The following is a 12,246-nucleotide window of genomic DNA, read 5'->3' on the forward strand; positions in this document are numbered from 1 at the left end:
GTACATAAACAATATAAAAATAACTGGCCAAACGTTATGTTTTATTGGTTGAAGGACAAATGTTGGTTAGGACACCAATGGTGCCCACCATAAGCTTGAGGTGCAGCAACTCATTTTCCAACCAGGAATGTTATAACCCTCAGAACTTGTTACTAAGTTTAACAATTTTACATAACCCCCCTCTTTATCTTTGTACCCCCTCCTTTGTACCTTTTTTCAATGTTATTTTTAATTCGTCTGTGTAATATTTTGTTTCAATTGCTGGTTTTTAACACAATTGTTACCTTGACAAGTTTTGTCGGCACCTTATCATGGACATTTCCTCTTTTTATCATCACCCATTCTCTGCAACTTTAAACAAATTTGTTTTCTCACTTTTCTTATTCTATGAAGGGTCCTTAAACTGAAATGTCAACTCCCCATTGATGCTGCCTGACATACTGAGCACTTCCATCATTCTCTGCTTTTGTTTCGAATATCCAGCATCTGCAGTTTTTTGTTCCACACAGTGTATTCTTGCTAGTGTTTAACTCGTGATATCCGACGGTATATCTCACACCTATCAAGTTCAGGATGCACACACTTCCCATTTCTTAAATAAACAGATATGCTCATATGATCCAAACACAGATTATTTTACCATCTACATCACAATGGCCATGAGGGAATTTCCATTCCATTCTAAGGTGGCTAGGTCATGTATTTGTTAAAGGCCTTTATATAGTTAACCTTCTAACTAAAATTATATAGTTAACCTTCTAACAGCATTTATTTTCCCATAAATGAATTTGGTTGAAGATAGTATGGGGGACCTAGTTCCAGGAGAGAATGGAGTGCAGGATTTATGTGCAGTTGTGGGCACTGCAATGGCACAACAGGTAATGCTGCTGCCTCAGGTCCAGGGACTCATATTTGACTCTGACCTCTGGTGTCATCTGTATAAAATTTTTCCATCTCCGTGGCATCTGCTCCTATGGTGAGGCTTTCCACTCCAGGACATCTGAGATGTCTAACTTCTTTTCTAACTGCGGCTTTCTCCTGACTGTGGTCGAGAGAGCTCGCACCCACATATCTGCCACTTCCCGCACCTCTGCTCTCACCCCCACCCTCCCAGACCCAACAGGGATAGGAACCCCTTCTCCTCACATTTCATCCTACCAGCCTACATATCCAACACATCATTCTCCGCCACTTCTGCCATCTCCAATGGGACCCCACCACCAAGCATATCTTCCCTTCCCCACCCATTTCTGCCTTTCGTAGGGACTGCTCTCTCCACGACTCCCTAGTTCACTCCTCCTCCCCCCCACCCATCCCGCTCCTACCCGGGGAACTTTCCACTGCCCCCACCATAGGTGCAACACCTGCCCCTACACCACCTCCATCATGGCACCCAAACAGTCATTTCAGGTGAGACAGAGATTCACCTGCACCTCCCTTAATATCATCTGCTGCATTTGGTGCTCCAAAAGAGGCCTCCTCTACATTAGTCAGACCAAACACAGACTAGGTGACTAGTTCGCAGAACATCTGCGCTCTGTCCATAACTGTGATCTGCATCTCCCCATTGCCAGTCACTTCAACTCCCTCTCCCACACTATCACTGATATGTCAGTCCTCGGCATCCTCCACTGCCAGGAGAATTCCAAGCGCAAACTGGAGGAACAGCACCTCATTTTCCATCTTGGAACCTTGCAGCCTAACAGCATGAACATTGAATTCTCCCACTTTAAGTAATCCCCACCCCACTTCCCCACAACCCTCCCCCCAACCAGGCTTCTTCTCTTCTTCCCTTTCCTAACCTCTTTTTTTCCCTACCTTTTTCTCCTTACCTTTCACCCATCCCCTAGTGGGTCTGCTCTCCCCTCCTCCCCCACACCTGCCTATCACTATCTCTTACCTGCATCTACCTATCACCATCTTGTGCCCACCCCACCTCCCCTCTTTGGTCCACCTATCACTGCTCTGCTTTTCCCTCCTATATATTGGGCTTCCCCTTTTCCTATCTTCAGTCCTGAACTGAAACGTTGACCGCCTGCTTTTCTGCATGGATGCTGCCTGGCCTGCTGAGTTCCTTCAGCATCATCGTGTTTTTCAGCAATTAATGCTGCTGGGTTTGATGTGAACATTTGGTGACGTCTATGTGGAGTTTGGTTGTTCTTCCTGTGAGCACATGAGTACCTTTGGGTGCTCTGGTTTCCTTCCACATTCCAAATATATGCATATAGGTTAACTGACAGCTGTAAATTACCCTTTAGTCTATGTAAGAGGCAAAATTAATATAAAGAAAGTTGACAGGACAGGAATGTGAGGGAGAATAAGTTGCAGTGCTACAAGTAAATAATAGGTGTGGAGGTATTGGTATTGGTTTATTATTGTCACTTGTACCGAGGTACAGTGAAAAACTTGTCTTGCATACCGATCGTACAGATCAATTTATTACACAGTGCAGTTACATTGGGTTAGCACAGAGTGCATTGCGGAATAGAACTAATGGAATTGCTCTTTTGGGAACTGGCATTAATCTGATGGGTCAAATTGCCTCCTTTTGTATTAGAGTCAAAGAATTATACAGTATAGAAACAGGCCCTTCGGCCCAACTTGTCCATGCCGACCAAGTTGCCGACCTGAGCTAGTCCCACTTGCCTGTGTTTGGCCCATATCCTCTAAACCTTTCCTATCAATGTACCTGTCCAAATTACTTTAAAATTTTGTAATTGTACCCACCTCGACCACTTCCTCTGGCAGCTCATTCCATATGCTAATCACCCTCTGTGTGGAAAAAGTTGTCCTCAGATCCTCTTTAAATCTTTCCTCTCTCACCTTAAACTTATGCTTTCTGGTGTTAGACTCCTCTATCCCGGGAAAAAGGCTATGAGCATTCACCGTATCTGTGCTCCTCATGATTTTATAAACCTCTATAAGGTCACCCCCCCAGCCTATCCAGTCTCTCCTTATAACTCAAGCCTTCTAGTCCCAGTAACAGCCTTGTGAATCTTTTCTGCACCATTTCCAGCTTATGACATCCTTCCTCTAGCTAGGTGACCAGACTGCACACAATACTCCAAGTGCGGTCTCACTAACATCTTGTATAGCTGTAACCCAAGGGCCCAAGTAAGTATTGGACATCTTCAAGAGGTGGTGCCTCAAGAGGGCGGCATCCATCACTGAGGACCCTCGCCATCCGGGACATGCCCTCTTTCTTTGCATTACTACCATTGGGGATGTGGTACAGGAGCCTGAAGACCCACACTCAATGTTTTAGGAACAGCTTCTTCCCCTCTGCCATCAGATTTCTGAACAGTGCATAAACCTATGAACACGACCTCATTATTCCTCTTCCACTATTTATTTATTTATGTAACTTATAGTAATTTTTATGTCTCACACTATACTGCTGCTGCAAAACAACAAATTTCATGACATATGTCAGTGATAATAAACCTGATCCTGATTCTGTAAATACAAGGGATGCATTTGTTTCTAATTTTCCTTCGGCTCCCGAAGTGTTAAACTACATATAATGGGAGTATGGATTAGACTCAGAAGTACAGAAACAAGATCTTCTGCCCAGAAATCCACGCTGACCACCAGACACCCATCTAAACTCACATTTTATTCTCCTCACATTCGATCGACTCCACCCAGAATCTCAAATTAAAAAAAGTCAAAATGTTGAAAACACTCAAGCCAGGCAGCATCTGTGGAGCAAGAAATGCAGTTAACTTTGAAGTTTAAGTCACCTAAGAGGTTAACTCTGCTTCTGTCTCTGCAGGTGCTGTGCAATCTGCTGAGTTTTCCAATGTTTTCTTCTTTAAATTTCAGACCCTGAATAAAAGATAGTTAATAATAACTTTAACAAAATCAAGAAGAAACTTGTTTACTCAGAGAATGGTTGATTCCTTTTAAGTTATTGGTAACTATCTTTTATCCATGGTCTGAAATTAAATAAAAAGTTGGAAATACTCAGCAGGTCAGGAAGCATCTGTGGAGCAAGAAATGCATTTAACTTTGAAGTGTAGGTCACCGGAAAAGTTAACTTCGTTTCTCTCTCAACAGATATTACTTGTCCTGATGGGTATTTCCAACAGTTTGTTTTGTTTTTAATTCAGATTCCCAGCATTTTTATGATTCTGTGTTCACATGGTCCACACTTCTCAATTTTCCCGCGGGCGGAAACATTCTCTTCATCTGCGTCGTCCACTCTAGATCATTATTTTATCAAGGTCTCCTTTTTTTTAACTAAGAAAATTCTCTTTGTAGAATGACTGAAATAGAATAAACACCGAAGTGTTGATATTTGTGCTTGAAATGGGAAAGAATTGGTCGTTTGAAATTGAGCAAATCGTCGTTGTCGTGGCTATCCCTCGAGGTCAAGGACGATGGTCTTCGTTCCGTTGATTTACTTATGGGCCCTCAAGTGGCCTATGAGTCCAGTCTCGGCTCTGAAAGTTCTTCCGCATTCAGGACAGGTGGTTCCATATGGCAGATCGGGCTTTGGTTGCTGCTGCCTCTCTTTCCATTTTCTTCTCTTTTCTTCTAATTCTGCACATCTGTTGCCTTTGAAATTTGCTGTTCCTTCTCAGATGATGGTTTGCCAGAGTTTCCTGTCCTTGGCATTGGTTTCCCACTTGTTGATGTCGATGCTACATTTCTTCATGTTGGCTTTTAAGACGTCTTTGAATCTCTTCTGTTGTCCGCCTCTTTTATGTTTGCCTACTTTAAGCTGGGAGCAGAAGATTTGTTTCCACAGACGTTGGTCTTTCATCTGAACAACATGACCACTTCATCTTAGTTGGTTCTTGATAACGTTGGCTTCAACGCTTGTCGTTTTTGCTTCATTTAGCACGCTGACGTTGGGTCTTCTAGCTAAAACTACAACTTCCAGAGGCCCTTGCGTCAGGGAGTCCCGCCCCTCTCGTCTATAATTGGCCAACTGGTCGGGCCACGTGACAGGAAGCGTCCCCAAACGTGATTAAATATTAATTAAAAATCATTTCAATCGCCGACTTTATCAGGGAAGCGAGTTCGGGATCGATCGCTATGCCGTTTCCGATCGGGCGACAGCTGGCTTTCCTTCTGGCCCGGAGGAGGAGCTGGGAGCGGCGCGGGCCGCGGTCGGTGAGCGCGAGCCAGCAGCGGGCGGCCGGTTCAAACGCCTCGCGCGGCCAACGGCCGCCCGCGTGCCCGCTGTTGTCCGCCGGTCGCCCGGGCTCGCGCCTGCGCCTGCGCCACTCGCCGGCGAGCGCCGTCACCTGCGCCTCTCTCTCCACCTCCTCCGCCAGCAGCATGGCTTCCAAGGAGTTTAACCCAACTTTCCCCACCACCGACTGGAGTGTGGCCAAAAGTAAGTTTTGTGCTTCCCCCCCGCCCCGTTCCCCCGCAATCTTTTCCACATACACAAACGCCAAACATGCTCCCCTCCCCGCTGCATACAAACACCGAGGATAAATCGCTTGACATTTAATACCCCCTTGCAGCAGAAGAATTTCTAAAGGTTGAACGTTTACGTTTTCCAATGTAACAGGTATACCAATAACCCGCATGGTGGACTTGCCCCAGATACAATAAAAAAACATTCTAACTTTATATTTGTGAGGTGACTTTTTGAACAGGTCGACAGTTTTCTAAATTACGCTCAATGAAAGTTTATTGCTTTAAAAAGACGTAATTTATGCACCGAGGGTTGCAATATTTTGAGACCCTTCATTACTATTAAAGTGCACTATCCTACTTAAATAATACATCTGATATTGCAATATATTGAGGACCTTCACTGTAAATTGCACCATATAAAAGTTTATAATTAATGCATGCAGCATTGAATATCTTCCACAAAGTAATTGGATAGCATATGGCAGAAGCAGGCCATTTGGCTAACTGGTTCATGCTGGCATTTGTGTTTCACTGGAGCCACATCCAATTTCTCTCATTAACTCTAAAAGCATAATTCTCTATTTCCTCCCTCATATCCATGTCTAACTTCTTTAATGCAGCTATACAGTTTTCTTCATACACTCCTTGCAGTAGTGAGTTGCAAGTTCCGAGTTCAACGTTCTCAATGCACTTTGGGCAAAGTTGTTCCTTCTTAACTAAGTGGACTCCTGTATGTTCCAGATTCCTTAATGGTGATTGTTTCTAGTTACTTTCTTCCCTACAGGTAGAAACATGTAAAAACATATGAAACAGGAGCAAGAGTTGGGCACTCAAGCCCTTGAGCTTGTCCTGACATTTAATAAGATAATGGCTGATCTGATAATAGCCCATTCAGAATTCTCATTTACCTGTGGGAACCTTTTGCTCCCTTGCTTATCAAGAATCTATCTATCTCTGCCTTAACCATATTCTTTTCCTTCTCTTCTTAGGCAGTACCTTGGGATAGTGGATGATTTACTTCCACTCCAGTTTTGTAGGTTCTGAGGTGGTTGATGAGACCAGTGTGGGAACCACAGACCCTTCCACAGATGAAGCAGGTGGTGGCTGATAGGGCAGGTGGCTGGGTAGTGTTACGTACCAGCAACAATAGAAACACAATGAGCCACGTATAAGTGTTAGAAACTATTTTATTAATAACTACTTGTAATAATAAGAAAAATGAAAGTTAGATATTAAACATTAACCCCAAAACTAAACTCGAAGTGTGTGTGTGGCAAAATCCCAAACCCGAAGTCTAGGAATAGTTCTCAAAGTTCAGTTCAGCAAGTCATAAGGTAGAACGTGAGCAAAAGCTTTTGCAAAACCACTGTTGACTGAAGAGAAAATGTAGAGAGAATTTACAAAATCCACATGTTCCACGATGGAACGCATACGACACCTCAATTTCCGAAGATCTCCACTGCTTTGTTTCAAAGTATCTGCCACCCTGAAGGCATTCGATATATGCCGCCCACAGAAATACCTGCCTTCCAGTACAGGTTAATGACAAAGTGGACTCCACTTGATTGCTCCAGAAATCCATACATGGATTGTAGTGACAGACACATCTATTGTTCCTCATCCATAGGTACAGAGACCAGCAGTCTCTCTCTCTCTCTCCCCCCAACTGTGCAAACAGCCAGTCCAGCTCCAATTATAATCTTGCCATCTTGTAGATAACACCACACACACACTACTACTCTACTGTCCAGGTGCCTTAGAGCGACATTTACCAAGTGGCGACCTGGCTCGTAACAGTAGTTTGTGAGATGGTGCACTTCTTCCACTGCTTACACGGTGTTTCTTTGTGCTTCCAATGCATAGCTTCAAGATTCTCAATACAATCCTGAATTCTGCTCCACTTTGAACAGTCATGGACCCAAGTTTCCCAGGGGACATGGAAGGTTGGAGACCTTTAGAGATCTTTTTCTCTATCCATGTATTCAACTCCTCCCATGACAGAGCTCAGACTAGAGTCTCTTTTGGGAGCTTGGTAGGGGGTATGCAAATAATGTGACTAGTGCAGCTGATTGAGGGTATCTGGGACCAAAATGCTGGGGATGTTGGCCTAAAGAGGATGCTGATGTTGATTCATTTACCCTTACAATGAATGTGGAGGATTTTTGCAAAGAGACACCATTGATAGCATTTTTTCAGTGCCTTGAGATGTCTGCAGTCGGTAGTCCAGATTTCAGAAGCTTATAGAGGGGCAGGATCATCAGTTCTTGGTGCACCATCTTCAAATACCCTTTTCCTCATTTGATCAAAGACTGTGTTGATGTATCTAAGGCCAGTTGTATTTCATTAGGGATGTCTGCCTTCGCTAAGGCCTCTGAGACATGGGGAGTGGTCTACATTTTTCCAAGGTCTCACTGTGAGCTTTTATTGTTGGAGGGCCTATCATCCTCATGCTTTGGTAAATGAGTAAACAAGGTTTTGAGGCTTAGCTACTGAACATAACAGTGTTGAATGCCTACTGCAGCTTGACTACTGATGTTCAGGTGACCTTGTTCTGGAGAATAGATGCCACAAGTTGAACAGTTTTCCATTAGATTGGAATTGCAAAAAGTGTTGGGGAGAGGACAGAGTTTTGTTTAACACTGGTTTTCACTGAGATTGGTTAGGATCATGGCTTTTATGCTTCATGGACCAAATATAAGAAATTCTACCTGCAGCCAAGTTTGATGATGTTCTACAGCCCTTTCTGATTGATGGATTCAAGTGAGGTCAAAGAAGGCCATGTGTAGTGGGGGTGGATGTGGTTGATGCTGCTTCCCTGCACTTTTCATGGGGGTTGTTTTGCAGTGAAGATCCTGTCCAAAGTGCCTCTACATGGATGTAGTCCACAGTGTTATTGGGAGAGCACTCATTTGGCCATTGGGAGGAAGGCAGTTGAGGAGGATCCTGTTGGTAACTCTACTTCTACCACTCTTTGAATAAGACTTCAAATGACTCATGAACTTCAAAAAAAAACTTCATGAATTAATTGCTGCACATTATTTTTTAAACAATAATCCCAAATGCAAGATTCTCCCGAAAGAGGAAACAGTCTTTCCCCATCAAGACTCCTCAGGATCTTATGTGCAACAATCAAGTACACTCTCACGCTGCCAAACTCCAGTGCATACAAGCCAAGCCCTTCCAACCTTTTCTTTCAAGACAACCTGTTCATTCCAGGCATTAGTCCAGTCAACTTTCTCTGCATCTATTCCATCAAAGCAGTCATCATTTTAAAGATATAAGAGAAACCTAGTCTGTTCATTCTTTCCTAGAATGTAGTGCCTTATATTTCTGGTTTCATTCTTGTGAACCTTCTCTGCATTGTCTCCAGTCCCTCTGTCCATTTCATAAAATGTGGAGCAGAACTAACCAAAGTTACATTTTTTAAACAATAACCTCCCTACTTTTCAATGCTGTTCCTCTAGAGGTAAACCCTAGTGGTTGACTGTTTATGGCCTTGCTAAACTGAGGTGCAACTTCAGTGATTGGTGTACTGAGATCCCTTTGTATTTCTGCTCCACCTTGACTTGCACTTTCCAAGAAATAAGTGACCTCCCTATTCCTTCTACCAAAATGTGCAACCTCACAGGAGTGTGTTGAATCTCATTCATAAATTATTCATCCATTTTGCAGTTTAGTTAATGTACTCCTGCAATTTGTTGCCATCCACCTCACGAATGACTATCCCTCTGGTTTGGTATCAGCCACAAAGTTAGAAATTGTTCTCGATTCCAGTCTAAATTGTTAGTGTAAATTGTGATCAACCATCATCCACATTCCACTGGAATAGCTGTCTTATATTTCTCTCTACTTTTTGTCTTGAAATGAGCAAGCAATGCATTCTGCTACTTATCCCACACTAACCACAGCCTCGCAAGTTTATTAAGGGTTTTTGAAAATCTAGATTAATTACCATTGTCTACTCTCTCTATCTCTTAAGAAAAATCTATTAACCTCTTGAAATCCGTGCTGACAATTCATTATACTTTTTGTTTTTAAATGGTCAGATAAAATTTTATATAAATAATTTGTACCAATTTGCAATAGCTATTTTCACTTTGAAGTGTGCCAAATATATAAAAATAAATAAATCAGCTTTGCAATAAATTCCTCAGAACAAATGTTACTTCAATTGTACATTGCCCCTTTAACCTGGAGAAACATTCAAAGCAGCTTCACGGGAGTGCCTGAATGGTGCAGTCTTGCAGTGTAGAATAGAGCCATTTGGCCCATTGTACTTGTACTGGCTCTTTGCACCACTTCAAATCTGTCACTCTGTCATTAACTCTTTTGCTTCATGTGCTTCCCACCTAGCTCTCTCATCTTTCCTAGTGTCAGAGTGTTACAGAAACAGATCTATTGGCCATCAAGTCCATGCTGCTCATTGTACCTATCCACACTAATTCCATTTATCCATGTGTAGTCCATACCCTATACCTTGGCAATTCAAGTACTTGTCTGGATGCTTCTTAAGTGTCTTGAGAGCATCTGCCTCCACCACCTTTTCAGGCAGTCCAACCTATACTCCAAACATGGTGTGGAAAGAAAACTGATCTCTTCTAAACCTCACATCTCTTACCTTAAACCTATGCCCCTTTGACTTAAGACACACCTACCATGGGAAAACAGTTTTTAACTATCTGACCTCTCACCCTCAATTTCATATACTTCTTTCAGATCACCCCTCAGTCTCCTCTGCTCCAGGGAAAACAAACTTAGCCTATCCAGTCTCTCTGTATAATTGAAATGTTCCAATCCAGGCAACATCCTGGTGAATCACCTCCACAACCTCTCTAGCACATAATACTCTAGATGTGGCCTAACAATTTATATACTCAATTAAATCTCCCCTCGGCTTCAAAGTAAATAATCCCAGCCTGGTCAATTTCTCCTCAGTGAAAATTCTACAGCCATAATCACATCCCTTTTGGTCCTTTTTACCACTTACACATCCATCCTGCTGTGTAGTGTCAAGAACTTGAGTTTCTGAGCTTTGGCAGTAATATGTATTTAAAAAAATTCCAAAAGTACAATTGTGTAGTGTCTTCTACCTTTCCAAGTTTTTTCACACATCTCTTAAGGTCCATGGGAATCTGAATAACCTACTAGATGCAAGCTGGACACTGTCATTTTGTATCATAGTTTCTTGTATGTATGCTTAAATTATTGGAATAACATTACTGAATAGAAAGTCCTAGGAGTTCAAAGAAAAATATTCTAACAGTTGTTTAGTACTAATTCATCTGAGCAATGAATGTGCTCAGATTATAGTATTCACATCATTCTAAGGTAACAGCTCTGGACAGAACTAGTAGATATTTTAAACATATTATCCAATTACAGTCTACTTAAATTTGTTTGATTCTTAGTTCTGCATTGATTTAACTGTAAAAGCAGTTGGGCAAATGTTTCAGTTGACTGTCAACTGTCCTGATAAGTTATCTAGTAAGCTGCTCAGTTGCATCATTATCTTCTTAGGGCAACTAGGACGTACAGTCATATGTTGATCTTTCCAGCAATGCCTACATCCTAGGAATGAATTAAAAAGAAATGGAGGCTTGAATGAATCATTTGAGAGCAGGTTCCACTCATTGATCTGTAATCCTAGCAAGGGAATTGGACTTAATTTAAGAAAGGTAAAGTGAAGTGGATGTGTATAAAATATATGACAATTTCTGTTAGTTATAATGTAGGGGATGCAAGTTGTAAATATTTAATTTAAAATAATACAAATTCAGTCTGTTAAAATGTTATGTTTGTGTTGGAGAATGCTTTCATCCTTACATTATGCATGAGTGCATTGTGCTCAGATCCAGAAGAAATATATTGAACCATGAAATATAATGTCAGCATTTGACTACAGTTAAAGTTCTATTAAATATTAATAAAGGAATAGGTTGATTGGCTGTTTATTGTTGAGGGCCTGATGTGTGGGATGATTTAAAGTGGAATAAGGAAACCCCATTGAAAAAAAACAAGGCTAGAAATTAACAGAATTTTTTTTCTTTTTAAGAGCACTTAAAGGAACTTGATCATACAGAGAGAAGAAGTTACTACAAAGCAGAAAGATTTGTCATCCTTGATGAAATTCAAACATGGAAGGACTTTTCTACGGGTGAGTAATAAACTTTGATATTGAAAGGGAAATAAATTTGATGGTGACTTAAAAATTTAGGCCTGTAAACAGTGATTCCATATCTTTTCTTTCTATTCAAATAGGTTTTCAGGATGGAAGTCCTATTTTAACCCTGATTAGTTTTTAGTAGTTACTAAATCTGTGTAGAGTGAAGTGCTTAGGCATGAAGAAAATAGGGAAGCGATGTGTTTGGAAACAAAACAGAAAATGGTGTAAATGCTCAGCAGGAAAAGGTTAAGATGGAAAAGGTTAAGATAGAAAAAGAAGACGACTTAATATTCATGTCACTGATCTTTCATCAGAATTAGAAGTTGTTTCAGCAGTTTGTAACCAGTACAGAAATATGGGTAAAAGGTGGCAGTGGGGGAAACAATTAGCCAAAGTTCTTAGTCAAGGTTGGACTGAAACTTTACATGTGTGAATGTTTGGTGAGCACAGGATTGGACTTCCTTACAATAATATGGTTGTTATTATCAGAGATAAACAAAGAATGGAAATTACACTGAAGAACCCAAACCCTTCCCAGTCCAGTCTGCGTTCTCTCCAGAAGATGCATCAAATCAGGACGAGCAGAATAAAACTAATTTCATTAACTTGGCATTCCTAAGTCCACTGCTGCATTAGAAGTGTTCACAATCTTATCCTGTTAACAAGTATGCGATTAAGCTACCTCAAATAACTTGTGCAATTCTAAT

At 41.5% G+C, this 12,246-nt stretch overlaps 1 protein-coding gene across 3 annotated transcripts in view; it reads left to right on the top strand.

Annotated features, from left to right (window-relative positions):
• The first annotated feature begins 2,347 nt into the window (after window positions 1-2,347).
• The window catches only part of LOC127586941 (ADP-ribose glycohydrolase MACROD1-like), a 734,082-nt gene continuing 724,183 nt past the window's right edge, over window positions 2,348-12,246 (top strand). For all 3 annotated transcript variants that reach the window (XM_052044972.1, XM_052044974.1, XM_052044973.1), the window contains exons 1-2: window positions 2,348-5,347; window positions 11,429-11,530. In XM_052044972.1, coding sequence (XP_051900932.1) covers window positions 5,044-5,347; window positions 11,429-11,530 — 406 coding nt within the window. In that variant the 5' untranslated portion in view covers window positions 2,348-5,043. The remainder of the gene's footprint in view (window positions 5,348-11,428; window positions 11,531-12,246) is intronic.

This window comes from Pristis pectinata, chromosome 38, assembly GCF_009764475.1.
Source record: "Pristis pectinata isolate sPriPec2 chromosome 38, sPriPec2.1.pri, whole genome shotgun sequence".
NCBI lineage: Eukaryota > Metazoa > Chordata > Chondrichthyes > Rhinopristiformes > Pristidae > Pristis > Pristis pectinata.